Genomic DNA, 18,894 nt, shown 5'->3' on the forward strand with positions numbered 1-18,894 from the left:
GATCAAGTAGAAGTAACAACGTGAAATGCACTTCAGAAGATTCTTCCTTTAGAAACCCAGGCAAAGCAGCCAATGTGAGAGTCTGCGAAGGCCTGGCAGCTGTAATTAACACTAGTGCCGTATATCTTTCTTAGATGAAGCTTCCTGAAGTCACAGTACAGTGTATGAAACCCACAGGAGGGAATTAAAAGCAAAGCCTGGGGTTGCAGTACCCGTTCTTTTATGGGTTTTCTATTTGATGGGAAAAATCCCCACCCCACAAATGTCCCGTGTTCATCTTTGCATGAGATTTATTCTACTCGTAAGTAGGAAAGACAAAATATGGGGCTGAACAAAAATATCATATAGCTTTTGTAAGCCTAATACCATAAGAAATTGTTTTATTAGGACTCACACTGAAAATAATTGAGTACAACTACCATTAGGTTATTCACACTTCCTGAAGACGACTAAATTGTACAAATATACTTTAAACAACAAACCCCAACCTGAGTAGGGATTTCCCCAAATAAAGAGCTACAAAACCCAACCTGTTCTACTTGAACATACTTCAAGAATACTTGTGTGCTATACATAGCACGTATACTGATGCCCCATTAGTGAAAACAGCATTCCCATTCCACAGGATTTTATTCTTTCCTGTTGCTTATCTACAAGTGAATTTTACCCACAGAGTGAGCTAATTAGACAAAACTGATACACTTTTCTGGCCCTATTTTGCAGGCATATGTAGGACAACAAATGATGCAGAAACCTTGCATTGGCTCTCTGCACAAACATGAACTTAGCACAATAGAGCCTTATATGGTAAATCATTATCTGTATCCAGTAATTTACTCACAGAACTATAATCCAAGATAAGCACAAGGAACATTTTGTTTGCTAAGGATCCCACATTATTTTATGATCTAACTTGCTCTCACAGCAGCATCTTGAGGTAGCTGTTACACACCAATTGGGAAACTGAGGCACAAGAAGTTTAAATTACTTACAGACTTGGAATAAGCCAGCAATACAATCTAAATATCTGGAAGGTTTTTTTGTTTGCATAGACACTTCTCCAGTGACCACAAAATACTCTTTCCTCCCTAATGCAAAATGCTGTAAGGGAGAGGAACATCCTGCCTGGGTCCCCGACACCACGCTCTGAGCTGGTGAAGGGGGCAGACACAGCTCTGCTCCAGAAGCTTTGTGCCTGCATTATACTGTGTCTGAACTAATAAGCTGTGCTTATTAATGTTAAATTAATGAATCTCAGCCTGCTCTGTTTATTAGGTTGAGCTCCATGCCACTGCAAGGCAGCTCTGCAACTCCCAGACCCAAGCTGTCTCACATCTGACCAGGCTGGAGCACAGGGCAGCCAAGCTTGAGTCTGTCTTTACCCATCCATGTAGACATCCCTGCAAAGAGATAGATTGCAGACAAAACCCCTCTCCTTGCTTCTTATTTTCCTGCACAAAGGCAGGATAATACATGTTATTTACAAAAGTATAAAATGGATGTTGAAATAATTAAATGGGAAGGCAGGGGCCAGCCTGATGCTACCAGCCCTCTCTTATGTGGAAAGCACTGAACCCAGATGCCCAACTGTGGAAGATATCCTTCCAGCAGCAGCATCTGCCTCCTTGGCAGGCACTTCAGGCAAGTTGTCTGGGGAGCTCTGTAGTTGCCTCTTGGTTTATCACGTGGATCTGTTACTGTGGTCTATCTGGCTACCTTGTCTAGGCAGAAGCCAGTTCCTTTTGATTCACCTTTGAATCCAAGAGACTCCATTTATTTTGCTCAATTTTTCCCATACTGAACATAGCACAGCAAGACATTTTCAGTTGCCATCCAAGCTTTCTGCCCTTTCAGAGAGAGAATGATTACTAACTTTCTGATTGACCTCCCCCCTGCCCGAATTCTTCATTCTTACTAATAATTATTTCCACCAATTTCACTGGAAATAAGCTCCTCATCAAGAGTACAATTTTTTATCTAAGATAAACGCACTGATATTAATATATTCTCTGACACAATTCACAACATGTAGCCTCAAACCTTGCAACATGTAGCAGCTACAGTCTGAAGAGTGCAGGCTTTTGGAAACCACATGTGACTAAACAGACTCCTTTCTACCTATTAAAAAAGAAAAAAAAAAGCAAAAAGAAAAAAGCCATACATAGACAGAGCCCACAGTAGCCACCACACCAGGACACGATGACAATGTGATGACAAGTCCAGCAACAGTACCCAGAATTCTGAGGGAAAATCAGAAAATAAAGTTAAAGTATGGCATCTAGCAATAAGCAGGGGGTGTCTGAAATTTTTTTTTTTTAAAGTTGGTAGTTGAAAGATGTAGCAAACATATGTGATTTTCACTTACTAAACTATGTGTCATATCAGCAGTTTCAGGCAGGCTTACATATTATCTAGGCTTAGGAAAACCCTTTTTTCATACAGTAGAACAGATTACATTAAGAATTGTACAAGCTTTTTATTAAGAAAAAGAAAAGTAAAAACAGTCCCCAGAATTGAAAGACTATGACAGATATTTCTATTTTGGATACCTTAGAGAACCTGTGGGAGACTCACAATCAAAAGCGTGGGATGGGCATTTGAATTCTGCTTCAGAAACATATGCCCAGATTCAGGAATGTGCAGAAGTGCAGAAGCCCTTACTTAACTGAAGGCTCAAGAAAGACCATTCATTGGAATCATTCCCTGAATCAAAACCTTAGGTTATAATCAGGCAACTCATGAGCAGCTCTTCAGCCACAGGACTGACAGCAGCAGGGAGAAAAGTTTAGCCTTAATTCTACAAGCTTTGGGAGAAGCTACTAGAAATATGAGGAGAAGTGTCTTCTTGCACCAGAAGAGTGAGTAAGTGACTGACCAGGGACACAGAAGACGCAGGCAACCCTAACTAGCATTTTAAGGTTTACATGAAATAAATTAATCCTTTCCTAGCTTGAGAGTGTCAAATATATATCAAGACATGCTCTTGCACATGTGCTTTCCTCTGTTCCAGCTATAGAAGAGTTTTAGAAAGGAGCTGGAACAATGCCAACACTTGTCCCATTTACCATAGCTTCCCAGGGCTCATTGTGGGGGAAGGAGAAGAATTAAACTCCTTTTCTCTCTGCAAAGTACACATCACATTGCTCTACTAAACTATCCCCTTGCAAATTAGTGGACACAAGAAAAAAGTGTGCCAGCCACAAGTGTGCACAGGACCAGAGTAACAATAAATTTTGGATAAAAGGCAAAAAAAGAAATCAAGTCTTCCAGAACCACCTTTATCCATTTTTATTTTATTCACTTTGGGGCAAGGGTGACCTGCTACTGAGGTTTTTGCAGTCATGCCTAGTCCTTTTTTTGTGGAGTAAGACAGTTTCTGAAGTTCACCTCTTCCCTGAAAAATACCTTACTGCCTAGTGTTTTTCATGAGAAGAATAGCAAGTAATTAAAACCATTTTTTTTACCCTTGTTTCCATATACTTCCTATCTCATCAACCGTATTTAAAAATATGACCGGTGGTTTTCATGACGGTCAGGCAAATAATTACACTTGGTACTTTTCAATGTTACCAAGCTTACAAATGTACTGAACTGGTGTATCAGCACATAACAGAATGATAGAAATAATTAACATAGTTTTAATTTAAATATTTATGACACTGTTGACTCTGTGGCTGTATGGCACCATTGTGTTATGTGCAGTATACAAATACAGATAGATAGAGCCCCTGTTTCAAAGAGCTCCTATTGTTCATTCCACATTACTCAATATCAAATGATCTCAAAAAAGCTTTTCAAAAATTAATTAAATCTCCTAACTTCCTTTTCAGGTCAGTAAGTTTTATTATCCTAGTTGTATAGATGGAGAAAGCGAGGAATGGAGAGGGTAAGGCACTTGACCACGATGACACAGTGAACACTTCTCACTTCTACTCACCACTTACTTCCCAATCCCCCACATCCCGAACTCCCCACGCCTTTGAAGGCTGTTCTATGTGCATGTTGGGGCTGTGGGCGTACGTGTGCATATGGCCAGCACATCTCGGGGAAGGTCGGTTACTGCTAAGTACTCTTCAGTTAATCAAGACCACGTGAGAGTCCTGCTTCTGGTTTGCACTTGCATAAGCTTAGCAAAATATCACTGGCAGAGTTAATTTATGTGATTTTGTAACCTCTTAATATTGCTTGGGGTTAGTGTTCCTTTCAACTGAAATGTATTTGTTGGTGAAAATTAAGAATGCTCAATTCATTACAAAATGCCTTTTCTTCCCCTCTTTTTTTTTTTCTTTTTTTTCGTCTCTATTTTGTGTCGGGCCTTAACACACTAATTTCCAGGACCAGGTCATCAAAGGGTAATTTGCAATGCTTTTCATTTTTCTAGCTAAAGATACATAATTTTTCTCAGAATAAGGCTGTAAAATAAAAAAGAGGCTTGAAGTTTCTAAAGATATTCATTGGAACTTCAAAACAAAACAAAACAAGACTTTAATGCCAAATGTCAGTGTTCTGTGCAAAATAATTAATATAACACAATAGGATCTATTCTACTATTGATTGAAAAGGAATTTATGCAGGTAATTCATTAAGGCTAGTGGGAGTTTGGCATGTAAATCCCCCAGCACTTTGATGGAAAAACAGACCATGACGATTTTCTTTTATTTTTCTAAGCTATAAAATGCATGCTTTTCAGTGACAAATATATAAAAAGAAAAAGCAGATACCTGAAAAACTAGGGTAATACATGGCCCTGCTCTGTGAGGCTTCTGAAATGACATTAGATCAAATAATTTTTTACACATTGCAAAAGATGTAACAATCATTTCAATCACATGTTGAGAAAATCAATACATATTTTCTTTCCAGAGAATGGTATTTTACATTCCAACATTTGCAGGTTATCACCTTCATACATCTCTTTTTGTGGTCAAGTGCATGACTAGTACTTCTGACAGGCTATTGGCCATTTTCTGATGAAGATCTACAAATTTTTGCAAATATAAAACAATCTGAAAAAAAATGAAGAGCAAATCTGTGGAGTGGAATGCACCCTACTTGTAATGGGAACAAAAAGCTGGCAATGAAATATAAACCTAAATCACAGCAGAATGACCTACTTTAAGGCATTTGCCAAAGAGACAGTGTTTTAGACAGCTCCTCTGAAGTAGCGTCTTTATGTCTATGCCATCTGCAGATTTATTATTGTGCTTTGGAGAAAAAGAAAGAAAGGAGGGGGGGAGAGGGAAAGAAAAACCTACAGTATGCCTGAACAAAACTCAACTTCATCTATAGGAAAGATTTCAGTACAGCGGGCACCACACCCACACCTACTGATGTGGTCCAAGTTTTTTCTTTAGAGGCACCTAATTAAGAAACCATGACTCATTTACATGGATACGTTTGATCTAAATTACACTCCAAACCACACCAAATTAGGAGCATCTGTGTGAAGTGTTTGTTCCCAGTGACTTGTAGAATAGGGCCAGTTCTGGACGGCACATGTTCAAGTGACGAAAAATATTTCAGATGTAACATACTTCTGAGACCCACTTTTCCACTAATAATTCATAATGAGTTAAACCAGTATCTCTGCTTGAACAACTATTTCAGGCTGTGAAAAAAATGTCATTTTACTTTTAAAAGGAACTGCATGGGGGTAAAGGGGTGGACAACCACCTGGCTTGGTTGTTGACCCTTGTAAAGGGCATTAACACAACCGCCAGCTGCAACCATCAGTTGCATGTCTACTAATATGTGCAGTGTGAATATTAGTAGATATACATTACTCTTAAAGGGTGGACTGAAGGAAAATATTTATGAATTATTAGTTACCGCTCAGAGAACAGGCCTCCTGCCTTAATGTATGGACTTCTGTCATAAACCCATTCTGCTAGCTTTCCTAAGGCATCTAAGCAAAGAGCAGGGTCAGCCCAATGAGGCTGTACTCTAACCCCTGACTAACATGAAAAGTTCAGGACCTCCAGATTTGAGAGCAGTGCTTCTTTTTTCATGGTGCCTTGCCGGTGCAATCTGACTGTCTGTTTGGATCCTAGAAAGCTACCCTGTACAAAAATGGGTCTTGCAGCAATTAAGGAACTTTTATCCCACTTTCCCATCTCCCAGAAACAGTGAGCAGCAGGGCTGCAGAAGTCACTTGTTGCTGCTTTCCTGCCTTACAGTCTAAACTAAGAAACTAAAAAACCCTAAGCTTTATCTCACTCTAATCTAAGCTCTAGGAGCAGCCCAAGAGCAGAGTGTAAATCTGAATTCCATGCTGCGTTTATAATTTCCAGTCTGCTAGTGCAATTTGGCACAACCGTTGGATTTGGCCCGTAGTGTTTGGCACCCACCTTTTATTTTTTCCATCCTTTATACTTTGTGAATAGTCTCAGTTACATAATACCAGTGACAATTTGTTTATGGCAAGGATTAGAGTCACTGTTTTATGATTACATTCAAACTTTAAACCACATTTTGACATCTAAGGATCATCTTGCATTCTCATATATTATATACAATGATGGTTTGTGTTCCAATAAGGGGGGTATCTTTATAAATAACATGACTTCTTTTGTCTGAAGAGATTTGAATACATTTGTCTGATCTACTGTTTTTGTAGTAGCTAGAATATAATTTGAATATATTAATATTTTCAGCAACTGTGCTCAGGGAGCCCAGTTAATAACTTATGCATGGATATATAGATACACTTCAGACAGAGGTAATGTTTTTAGCCCTTATGTTGGTAATACTTAGAAGCATACAACGAAAGAGCCTGCTCTTTCCTCCTCTTTGTTGTGGGCATGCATTGTGATGGTATGGAGCCAGTGTTCTTTCTGGTGTCTACACAGCCTGGATTCAATAAGCAGTTATATATGCATATTATGACAATGTGGTCAAGGAAACCAGATTTTTTTTTTACTATACCTTCATGTGCCTGTACAGTATAAAATCTGGTATTTATTTTTCTTGTCCTCATTCAGTATGTTAACAAAATCATAATTTGATACAGGTTACGTTCACTTTATAATTAAAATTATAGACTTAGATGAAAAAGCAGCAAGATGTTGCTGAATGGAAAATATTTACCTTTTTGTACATTACGCATTATAGTGCAATGTAAAATCATAAATCTGTGTAGTGGCTAACTCCAGCCAAGTGTACAACAATTTGCCTCCTCCTCTGATCCACAAGATGAAACCAGTTACCACCTCTAAGATGAGGGTTTCTGATCCCATCTCAGCCCCACATACCTGCTACTTCCTCTCCAGAGCTTTGCTATGGTCTTCCAAAAGAAAACCCCTTCCCGTAGAGATGAGCCAAGAAAAGGGAATTCAGAAAAGTTCTGTATTTTTTACAGATCCTACCAATTCCTCTCCTGTAGCTCTCCTAGTACTTTCATGGACAAAGTGCAAACTTTTTGCACCATTCTCTGTGCCAGCATTAGACTCAGCCTCACCAAACTACTTCAGCATAGCACTTCATATGCCTTGAAACTGTTCCCACTTCCCGTATAATTGCCATCTACATTATCAAGTCCAGGCCTTCACCAAACACTATGAACAATCTTGGAGACCCCAGTAGTGTACAGCATATGGGACAACACTATAGCACATGGAAGCTTTCCAGTAAGTAAAGTTTACTGTGAACATCGGTTTGTCTGTATTCAAACTTACAGCCCAGACAGGGTTTTCAGTGGAACTGTGGCAGCAGTAGTAGCAGACAACTTAAGACCACCTCCTAGGACAATCCAGATGTTTCCATATCTGGATAACTGTCTATAAAACTGTCATCAAATGAATGAATTTTACATTCCTTCAGAGCATCTACCCCATGAAAGTCATTGCAGATGCTATGGACTCAGTGTCAGCCCTGAGATTTCTATCTCAGGGCAGATTTCAAACCTTGACCAATATATTTTGAAACTCACCTGACCATTATGGTGAGGAATGCTTAACCTTTCTGAGTTACATGCTAACTGGTTTTCATTACTTTTCATATTAAATTACATTTAATACAGCTTTGCATTCTGAAACCACAATATTTGCTTCCTAAAGAGGCACTTTCTCTGCTTGCAAGTTCATTTACAGCCATTTACTTGAGGTTAAATATTTTCTGCTGTATGGGAAGACAAATGTAGCACCAACAAAAAAAGGTGTCCTGAATTTAGTCTGAGAGACAGACAGCACAGTGTCAGTGGCCTGCAGGAGTTCTAGGCAACACAAAAAATCATATGCAAAGCATTTAAGCTTCATCTTCAAGAACTATCTCCAATTACTCCTCCCTACATAGCATCAATAAGCAAGAATATATAAGGACAGGCCCATTTGGCAGGTAGGCGCTATCAAAATTGTTTCTCTGTAACTCTGTTAGATGCATTGAAGCATTTTACTCAGTTCAGCTATGACTGAAAGATTGGATGTCCTTGAAGCTGCTTACTGAATGAGCTGTCCCAAGACTGATGAATATGCCTTGATGCCAACAGCAAGATTATATCTGCTCTTCCTAAATCCTTCAATGGCTGTCAAACCATTGGTTAGGGGATCGAAAAGACTTGTGCATGTTTTCTCACCAAGTTTTCTAACTGTGTATTTCAATCAGGGTCAGACAAAAAGCAGATATTGGCAAGTCTGGTCACCTGAAGTTTCAAAGACAAAATAAAACCAACTCCTGGGAGAGATAGGACTGTCTGTATAGAGAATAAAGACTTTTGTAAAGTGTCCAAGGCAGCTAGACCACAGTCATCTGGGATCAGTGGACATGTGTGAATGGGTGTTTGACTTAAAAAGGAGGAAATGAGAAAATTCAAAACTAGTTCAAAGCTAAGAAATATTTCAGAACTTGCAGTATTGTAAAGGGTTTATCTTAGAAAGGCAATATATGGAAAATCCTCCACTTCAGGCAGTTCATGCATTTAGTGCAATGGACTATACACGTGCATAAAAAATAAACATCAAGCCAAGGTAAGTGGACAAGACAGACAAAGTGTAAGTAGAAAAGACAATGCTGACATAGTAAATTCACTGCTCAAGGGTAAGTAAAATGTAAATAAGTTTAAAGAAATCAAAGACTCATGGCACATACTCACTAGTGCATTTAAGAGATACATTCATCCTTCTCATGTTCAGTATCAGGGCTGAAACAATCGTGATGCTGGGAGGCATGTTAAAGCATCTTTCAAATATGATACAAATGCAGTGCATACACATTGCAAAAGTAGCTTGTGGAGAGTTCAGAACTGAACCTGAAAGAGTAGGAATCCTGGCTGAGGTCGGACCCCATATGAAATTATCTCTGTTGGACAGGCCACTACAAAACGACTTTCATTTTAAACAAGATGGTGACAATATAGAAATGAGATTTTTATACTGGTGAAAATTAATAGGCCATTATTGAAAAGGATTTCATAATTTAAAAAAAATAAAATTATGAAGTAATTGTAATGACTGGACTTGATGATCTTAAAGGTCTTTTCCAACCTAAACGATGCTATGAAGTTATGACATAGGAGCTCACAGAAAAGGAAAACTTTGGTGAAAGTTCTTTCTCTGACGTGGAATTCTTTGCTTCATTCTCTGGTTTCAACATCAAAAATTACTGTTTGTCTCCATTGTAAGTGTATTTACAATTACTGAACAATTTATTCATGATGCTGGACCTAAAAACTACATGTTGTTAGTGAAACTAAGTTTTTCATGAGAAACTCTAGACTTCACCAGCAAAGATGCATTTCTGAGCAGGTCATCTATAGTTCAGCACACCAGGTTGAAATTCCAGCCAATTGCCGCTTTTTGGTTTTAAATCAGAAAGTAAACCTGTCATATCCAGGGCTGAGTTATTTGCTGTCAACTGGATTATGGTAGCACAAAAGGGCTATAATTGAAAGCTGCAAGAGGGTATAGATCGAACATAGTCAAAAGTAGTAATTCCACTTAGTAAAAGTAGATATCATCCAAAATGAGAAAAGCTTATATGAGATGAAATTCTGACTCTATTCTTGCTCCCAGTCACTGGGAGTTCTTCTCAGTGACTTTAACAATAATCAAAATTTCACTCACTGTCGAGAGAAATGCTGCAAAGGGTGTGATGAAGTGAAAGTTAAAATAACTGCTGACCTGGGGCTTCCAAAGTACATTTTCTGAGCACAGACTGCTGTCGAACTCAGTGTTTTCCTGACATAGCAATGCAGACAGCACTTCTGGGAGCCAAGGGTATAAAACCGTGCTAGTGCAGTATATCTAGGATGTGCAATAAGAATCACCCTGCTGCAACTGCTGAAGTTCTCATCGTATATCATCCTGTGGGCCATGGTGGAACTAGACTACTTAAACACAGTGGGGTACAGTTTGTAAGAAGCTATTTCAGAAAGCTGTAACATCACTGAGTTTCAGTGCCAGTACTGACACCCTTTCACCTGAGCAGCTCTTTTGAGAGACAGGTAGAGATTACCAAAAGAAAGACCGTCACAGTGGCTGACAGATGCACTCAGTTTACTGAGAGAAGAAGGATTATATTATAATACTGAGACTCATCATCTTATTTTTCTTACATTAATCCTGAGCCCAAGAATGCAATTTGTATGCATCTGTGAATAAGGATCATAGGGTCACCTGCATGCTTACCATATACACTCTGCTTTGGGTGTGCTGTAGGAGGGTGATTTCTTTCATTAAGACAAAAATCAGCTCTGTTACCAATGAAACTGGTGGCTTTTTTTTTTTTTTTGCCATGTACCTTTTGTTTGTCCATCACTAAGTATGTCAAAGCCTTGGTGTCCCCAGCAGAAAACAATGCTGTTAATAACATTAATCCACCTTTATTAAGAGCCTTTATCTCTGTGGAGAAATACCAAATATTAGTAAGACAAAGGCAAGAGGATAATAAGAAAATGTGTTTTTTCCCTCGCTGACCTAGTTTCTAACCTCACTTTAAAATCTTCCATTGATTTTAATTATGCTTAATCTAAAACTAAGCTCATAAATCTAGCAAACTTAAGGACTGCTTTTAAGTGAATTTTCTCGCCTGTCAGAGTTCCTCAAGCTTTCTATGCTACAGTTATGTTTATTTCCAGCCCAGATGCAAAGTTGAGACCGCTCCCTGCCTGTAGAAAGCATCCAGCACCAGTACTGTACGATGCATGAGTTCAAACACTACCTTGCTCAAATCAAGCCTGTGTACAGCATTCTTCACAGAACAATTGCAGCCCTTTTCCCATCAGCAATAGCCAGAGGCAGTAATAAGGGTGAAGGATATCTATCATGAAAAGTCCAGTGTCAATGTGTTCCTCCAATTTATTTACTGACCTTCAATGCAACAGCCATACTCCTGACCCTCATGAGATGAAGCCTAAGGGGAAATGGCACTGAGCACCAATTCCATATCCTGTTGTTCTGTGGTCTAAATTAAGTGCTAATTAATTACCACTGGCATCTTTGGCATTGCTTGTCAAATTGGATTTAGGATATCCTTTTGCTGTTTAAACAAATAGCCCTACATCTAAAGCTAAAATCCCAAATGTTAGTATTTTCGTTACTTTTAAATTTTTATTTAAAAAATCAGCAAGTATATCCATGGATTCTGCAGGTAGAATTCACATAGAAGAAACAGAAATTGATATTGTCAATTTTGATTAATAGTCTCTCATTAATAAACATCCTGTTATTCAGTTTCCACCTGCAGTTGCTGATGTTGCCTGGAATCAATTAACTCATATAATTCGATTTATTTTATAAAGACATTTTTGGATGTGCTGTGCTGATGATAAAAGTTCTATATTTACAATTCTTGATTTAAGGACATTGTTATCTAACTGCTTTTTATTTTTAATGTTACAAGCAAATTTAGCTTCAGGCATTCTTAAATAAAAGTATTTAAGCAATTAAAAAAGTTAAAGCTTTATTTACTTAAAAATATCTGTTGCCTTCTGAGCCACACAAGCCACAAAAGCATACAGATCCAGGGCTTCTAACAGGTTGGTGTTTACAATAAGCTAGTTATTCTACAGAAAAATAAATAAATAAATAAATAAAATATTAAAAAAAAAAGAACACAAGAAATACCCAAAAAAAAACCACAACCAAACAAAGCCAAAACAAAACAAAACACACACACCAAAAAAAAAAAAAGCCAAACAGAAATAGAACTTCAAAACAAGAAAAAAAAAAAAAATCAAAGCAAAAGCTACACCACCAGCCAAAATACCAGCCAAAAATACAGTGAAGGCCTCTATGTGTTATATCTCTGTCTGAACATATATTACTCTATGTAGTCTCATACCACTTTTATCACTCTACTACCCAAATACCTCTAAGAAGCGCATTAGCATCTGCCTAACATCTGCCATGGGTGGTTTTGTTCTCTCCCATCCTCTCCCCAAGGGGAGGCTCGTGCTTGCAGTGGCAGTGTGGCTTTTGAAGAGGCATTTGCTGTTTGAGATATATATGCTGATACAGAGCTGTTAGAGAAGGCAGAAATGAATGCCTTGTGCATGGAGCTGTAGCCAGAAGAGTCTGAGATGCTCCATAAGGAAGTCTTTGGCCTTCAGTTGACTCCTACCTCGTGGCCATCTCCGAACAGGTGAACTTCAGGCTCAATAGCAACTCGCACTGTGATAACATGGACTAGCCAGATCTCCTGTTCCTTGCAGTCTTACATTTGCATTGACACACAAAAAAATAAAAAAACAAGCCAAACTGCAAGGACAGAGTGCTGGCCATCAGTAAATGGAAGAACTTAGCAGGTCACCCAGTTGGATGTTTTTCAAAGGGAGCCTGGAACTTTTGCAGAAACAGGGAATTTTTTTGTGGAAAGATTTTGAATCCATTTCTTTGACACAATACGGTTTGGGGTGCAGAACCTGAGCATCTGTCCACACCATGTGCTTTAGTGGAGCCACCACATCATGGAGATGAGCTCCTGCCCTTGCTGTCCATGCCAGTTTGGGACACTGGTGTGCACTCTCTGCCTTTGGAGCTTCTCTGACACAGGAGATGGCCAGAAAAAAGCAATGATCCCAAGACCAAGATGCAGGTACCCCATTACCCTGCTCTCTTCATATAGCCACAGATGAGGGCAGAGGCAGGAGCACACTGTGCAGAACAACAAGCAGAACTTCATCAAAGCACATTGCTGAACAAAGGCCCTGTAGAGGCCCGAGTCCCTTTAGACACCTAAATGTGCTTTTGCATCTTAGCTTTAGTCACCTGACAAATTAAGACTTTCTCTACAAGACAGGCAGTATATATGGTGTATGTAAAGGCAAGAGCACTCACACTCTTCAGAAAAGATATCATTCAGACAGCAAAGTTCACCCAATAGCTAAAAGATTTTACTTTAAGCTAAGGCTAAGCCAGAATAAATGCCTTTCTTCAGCTTTTCAGAATCTATTCAGGCAACTGTGAACTGATGTTCAGAGTTAGTTTAGTTATTATTTTTGTTTAGGGCTAGACTCCAAGGCAGTTCATCCAGGGAAGGGCTCATGGTGTGAGATATGCAGGGGATCCCCTGAGGAAGCCCATCCTCCAGGTTCCTGTCAGCTGTCCAGGTACTATATATAGCCATCCAATAGTCAGATTTAAAGGCCAGTCTGCAGAAGAAGACAGCATCAAGAGCTCATTCTTATGTCCCAAGAGCAACTGAAGAGAAAGGATTTTTCCCAAAGAACTGTAATATGAACCCACAGCTGCAGAGCACAGGAAGCCTATGGAGTTTCTGTAGGCCAGGAGCCATGAAGGCTATTTTCAGCAAAAGCAAGCTCTTAAGTATGTCTGAACTATTCCTAACCCCTCTTGTAAGGTATCGTATGCCATGATCTGGTTTCTCTATTGCCAGTCTTGGATAGCTATTGTTTCGAATTCAACCTATGCAGCAATAAGGAATTAAAAATACCTTCACATTTTACATGGGCAAGAGAAAGTAGTTTTAAACTGTATTAGTCCACTGTGATTCCTGAACTGCGTATATTTGTTGCAGAAGAAATCACACCCACATTTTGAAATAGACAGCATCGTAGTGTTTTGAACCTTCTCTATAAGCATAAACCTCAGGTCATTAGCTACACATGTACAAAGCTCCCCCCCTCACAACATAGTATACACATTTCATAAAAAACAGGCTGCAGATTCAACTGATAATGTATGCATTTGCTTACCTTTATCAGCTGGTGAATACCACTGTAATGCAACTGAGCAAATTATCCATTAAGCCAGTACATAAATAATAATGAGGTTTAGTTTGCATTCATAAAATATCAAGAATCCAAATTTATTACTACATTTTGAATTTATCTACATTGCAGTGCAATGAATTGAACAGTTTACACAAATAGAGCTTATGGTATCAGGGGCTCACCTCTGATTATTTCCATAAGTATCTCAAGATGAGGTTAAGTAGCATACAGGACCTACCCTCTTCCTCCATAGCTGGTATATTTTGATGTCTGTCCTAAGCTGTTATATCCAGCTGGATATGGATATCTTCAGGACCTTGACCTGTTATAGAAGAACAATTACTGTTTTTTGTGTTTTAAGAGGACTCTCAAAGCTGTAGTTGAATTGTCTTTTTAGTACCAAAAAAAAACCTGCTTAAGTTCTTCCTGGAGAACTACTATAGCTAAACTGAAATAAATTTAGAGCAGAAAATGACATTGCAGTAATGTGCTGTATTTCAAGAAAGTATGTGTAACAGGCCTTAAATGGAAAAGAAATATATTGAGAAGAAATCTGATAGTTTATCTGTGCATCATTTTGTACTTGTGCTTCCTTCTTAACACTGAAAAAGCTGTCTGCAAAAGCCCTGCCAAAATGTGCTTATACGCACACAGACATTATCACTTCTCAGGAAGGTACATTTTATTATCAGGTTATTTTCCAGTACATTTGGCACAGTTAAGGTAAGTATATTAACTTTACTTCCAAATAAAGAAAACAAAGTTGTACTGAATGTCTCAGCTATTGTCAAGGAGTTAAGAACTGACAGGAGGTCCAAGTAATCAACCCTGTCTATCACATCAAGTTTTCCCCTGGGACACCTCTGCTGATCCCACGATGTATCTGACTGGCATGGATGTAGAATTGCTTTCAATATAGATTTTATTTCAAGGTTGGATGATTTCTTCCCAAATGTCTTGTCACTGAAGCAAAGTACGTAATACCTGTTATTTTTTAACTCCTGTGAGCCAGCATTTATGAAGGAGAGGAACATAAAATGTTGAGCTAGAACCTGTTCAGCATGAGTCAAATTTTAAAATGTTCAAATTGACTGGTAGCTCTGCAATAACAAAATTCAGAAAACTGCTGCATAAAAACTGGCCCATAACAGAGCAGTGAAAAGGCCTGTTAACAGCATTAGATCTGAGGTGAGTTGAAGGCAGCTGAGATATTCTCATGACCAAGTCCTTAAGCTAGAACATTACATTTGCATATGCCTGTGTCTATATAGGAAACAGATATTAGCTAATTTAAGGATAATTACTGGTAAAGTGAATCAATGGGATGTGCAGACTTTGATCCATTAAGGTGGTTCATAGGAACTTACACATTGAATCACCCTCCTTGTCCATGGTAATGAGCACCTCTGACTGTGACAGTGGTTGCTAGCACAGTTCAGCAAAAGTACAAAACCTACCCAAATGGGTTGTCATGGAATAATCCATTTAAAGAGGAGTTGCTTCCTAATTCTGTGAGGTTATTGTTATACAAAGAAGACAGATGTCATAAATGCATAATTTTCTCTCCTTTCTGGGCAGTTTTCTCTATTCCCATGCATCTTCACTCTTTCTTGGACTCCGTTTAGATATTGGTTTCTGCCTCCCATGGCAATGGCTTCCCTAGTTAAATCAAATATTGTTCATAATGCTAGTAAACAGGATTCTGATAAGATCAAAACCTGCTTTTGTCCCTCTGCCTTCTACTTAATTCAGAGGTGATTTCTACACCTGCCATTCTGGCCCATAATATTTTAGCAAGTGACTTGGTCTTACTCTTTTGATGCCCTCATTTTGTAATGTGTTGCCCTTTAGTCATAGTCTATGTTACCAGTTCATGGAAGAGTAGCAGGGTTGTATTAGTGAAAAGTTACCCTTAGGTATAATTTAAAACAGTAAAAGAGTACTAGGCATGGCTAAAACCAGTTCTTCAAAGAAAAAGAATGTCCCTGACATTGAGCAAACTTAAATCCTCATAGGCTGGGAAAGGCTAAGTAAGCAAGACTGAGCAGTTCTCAATACAGATAGTAGAGGACAGCTGTACACACAAACTCTCCAGCTCACTATAAAATGGTGCACTTTCCATGAGGGCTTTCATCCTTAAGTATACTGACTTCTTTATTTTTTTATGTGCACTAAGAATATTAAAATGTTGAGGAATCAGTCAATGTTGAAACGCTTTCCCCTCCTCAGCAATTATTACGGGGTAAAAATAAATGAAGACCATTTTATAATACCTAGTGTCTTTGAAGTAATAATCCAGTGTGCTTTCCAAATGTCAAAATTAATAATGATTTTATTTAGAGAGTTTGAAAAGAGTAGGTTTAATGGAACTAGAAAGGCAAACTCACCATACAATGACCCTCTTAGTTGTAGACTTGCCCTTCTCTCAGTCACACGCTTTCCAACTTACAGTTGCCTTGGCAACAGCCAAAGCATAAGTTCCAAGTATTTTTGTTTAGGTATCTGCCACTGACACAGAGCCTTCCTATCATACACTTCTGTTTTAATACATCATTAATTTCATTACTATTATTAATAAGAACTGTACTTTCTGCTTATCTCCTGACTTGTGATATAAAGGACTGATGTCATTCTTGAAGCATATTTATTTGGGGACAAAAATAGTCTTGCACAGCACAATGCCCAACAATTTCTTGATATAGTTCCAACATCTGTGGCACTGGATTATAGATTGTTTCTAAAATAATCTTAAATTGATCAACCATTGCTCCTTTCATTTGGCCTTGAACAAAAGTATCTCTGGCATTTTCTTTCACTTTTTATGTTGTAAATGGTGCATCACCCTGTTCTTTTTCTTGCCAAAAAAAAAAGAATACTTGCCCATTTTACAGGGATTTTCTATTTCAACAACTCAATTTCACCTAGTAGCTACAATAATAGCTTTAACTGGACAGATTTGGTTTTGGTTTGCTTTGACTTTTGCTTTTGTGGACAGATGAAAAAAAATAGATATAGAATTTCACTGGTAAATATTTGTAATTTAAAAAGACATAAGGTCCTAAACGTAAAACTATTTTATTGAGGATGATTGACTTCATTCTTTCTTTCCCTCCAGTAACTGTATTTTACCACAGATTTTTTAACTACTCAGATTTTCCATGTTTCCAAGTTTGTTTGGCTTTTTTGTTATTATAGTGATCAAAACGAGTCCAACTGCATGAATAGATGATAAAAATATTTTCAAGAGTTGTTCTGAATACAAGAATTATTATTCTAGTGTCCACCTTAGAGGCCCCAAATATACATGGTGTATTTAGTGCCACGTTCTAAAACAATGAATCACAACAGACAGCTGGTTCCCCCCCATCACCAACACACGCCATGGACACCTTCTCTTCCTTTAATGTCATACGTTCACCTTCTGAGAGGTGAGCAACAGCAGACCACATGATGACAATGGTTGGACTCAAACAGGATTTGGCGTGCACAATGGCATCTCCAGGAAAAACAGGGGGAATCCTGATGCAGAAAGACGGCAAACAAGCACGGAGTTGGCCATTCATCTTCCATTTTTCTGGGTCCACATGCCAAACATAGGATCTCAGCATCTTGCTTCAAATTTTATAGATAAAAGAAGTCAATCTTCCTCTTCCTTCAGTAAATCGAGCTCTGCTACCACTGTTCTTCACCATGGACCATATCTTCATCCATGGTCCACTGCCACCTTCTCCCTGCATGGTGTTTCTCCTCTAGCTTCATCAATGCTATCCATTACCAACACCACCTCATTGGAAAACCATAACTGATGTTAAACTGATGATCTCTAAAGTTTTGCAAGATAAATATTTTCTTTTCCCCTGGTGAACTAGCATCTCTACCTGTGCTGATGTCATTTGCAAATACACGTAACAAGCTCAACAGAAGTAAAGCCTCTCTTACAAGGAGGCCCCAAGCTTGATGTATATGCTTCTGCATAAATGGCATTAAGTAAAACAACCTAGTCACCCCTGTAAAAAAATGTAACAAAAAATTTTTTATAATGATGTGTGAAAAGTGTGTTGTCCATCAGAAGCACACACAGTCATTTGCCAACAAAACTACTAACTTTTGAGACTTTCCAAACTCCTGAGAGATGATATGCTAATATTACCCAGAGGAAAGCTGGGGGTTTTTAGGGTTTTTGTTTTTTCATTTATAATGAAGACATTATATTTGAAGAAAGTTGAGTCAAGCTTATAAGTGCCATATGGAGAGTGGCTTTTTTTTGCAATGGACACCATAGTTACAAACATGAGGCAGAACTAAGTAATGTTTCCTATTTATAAATGGGGGAAGAAAACAAAATGTTGATGTTTGAGGAATGTAATACACAAGATTGGTAGAAATCTACAAGACCATGCTCTTTTCTATGTAACCCCTGCAATAACATGAAAGAAACTTTTTCTTAAGTAACTGAAACAATTATGTTTCATTAAGTTCCTTCACTTACAGTGTGGCCTGCTGTAAATTCAGCAACAGGTATGGGGAAACAGACAGCTATAATGATTTTTAAATTGCTGTCTGGATTTAAAAAAAATAAATGACTGACAATTGTGGGGGAGAGAAATCAGAACTTGGCTTCAACAGTCCACTTGGAATATTTAAGTTAAAACTAGCAGGTTAAGGAAGCATCCATAAATTCAAGCATTTACATATTAAAGTTACATTTAGTTCACATTCCTTGGTAGAGC

General features: G+C 38.3%; 2 protein-coding genes across 10 annotated transcripts in view; one reads left to right on the forward strand and one right to left on the reverse strand.

The window, feature by feature from the left end:
• The window catches only part of ARHGAP15 (Rho GTPase activating protein 15), a 392,541-nt gene that overhangs the window by 330,788 nt on the left and 42,859 nt on the right, over positions 1-18,894 (forward strand). The window lies entirely within an intron of this gene.
• The window catches only part of GTDC1 (glycosyltransferase like domain containing 1), a 321,331-nt gene that overhangs the window by 14,124 nt on the left and 288,313 nt on the right, over positions 1-18,894 (reverse strand). The window contains exon 10 of one of the 3 annotated variants that reach the window (XM_061445022.1): positions 4,593-4,763. The exons of the other annotated variants lie outside the window; for them this stretch is intronic. Within the exon in view, the coding sequence (XP_061301006.1) occupies positions 4,656-4,763 (108 nt within the window). The 3' untranslated portion in view covers positions 4,593-4,655. Of the gene's footprint in view, positions 1-4,592; positions 4,764-18,894 lie in introns of those variants that run through there. 3 annotated transcript variants of the gene reach the window in all.

This window comes from Pezoporus flaviventris, unplaced genomic scaffold (genome assembly GCF_033815535.1).
Source record: "Pezoporus flaviventris isolate CSIRO_AGI_PZ_B2104156 unplaced genomic scaffold, CSIRO_AGI_Pfla_v1 ptg000001l, whole genome shotgun sequence".
Taxonomy (NCBI): Eukaryota; Metazoa; Chordata; class Aves; order Psittaciformes; family Psittacidae; genus Pezoporus; species Pezoporus flaviventris.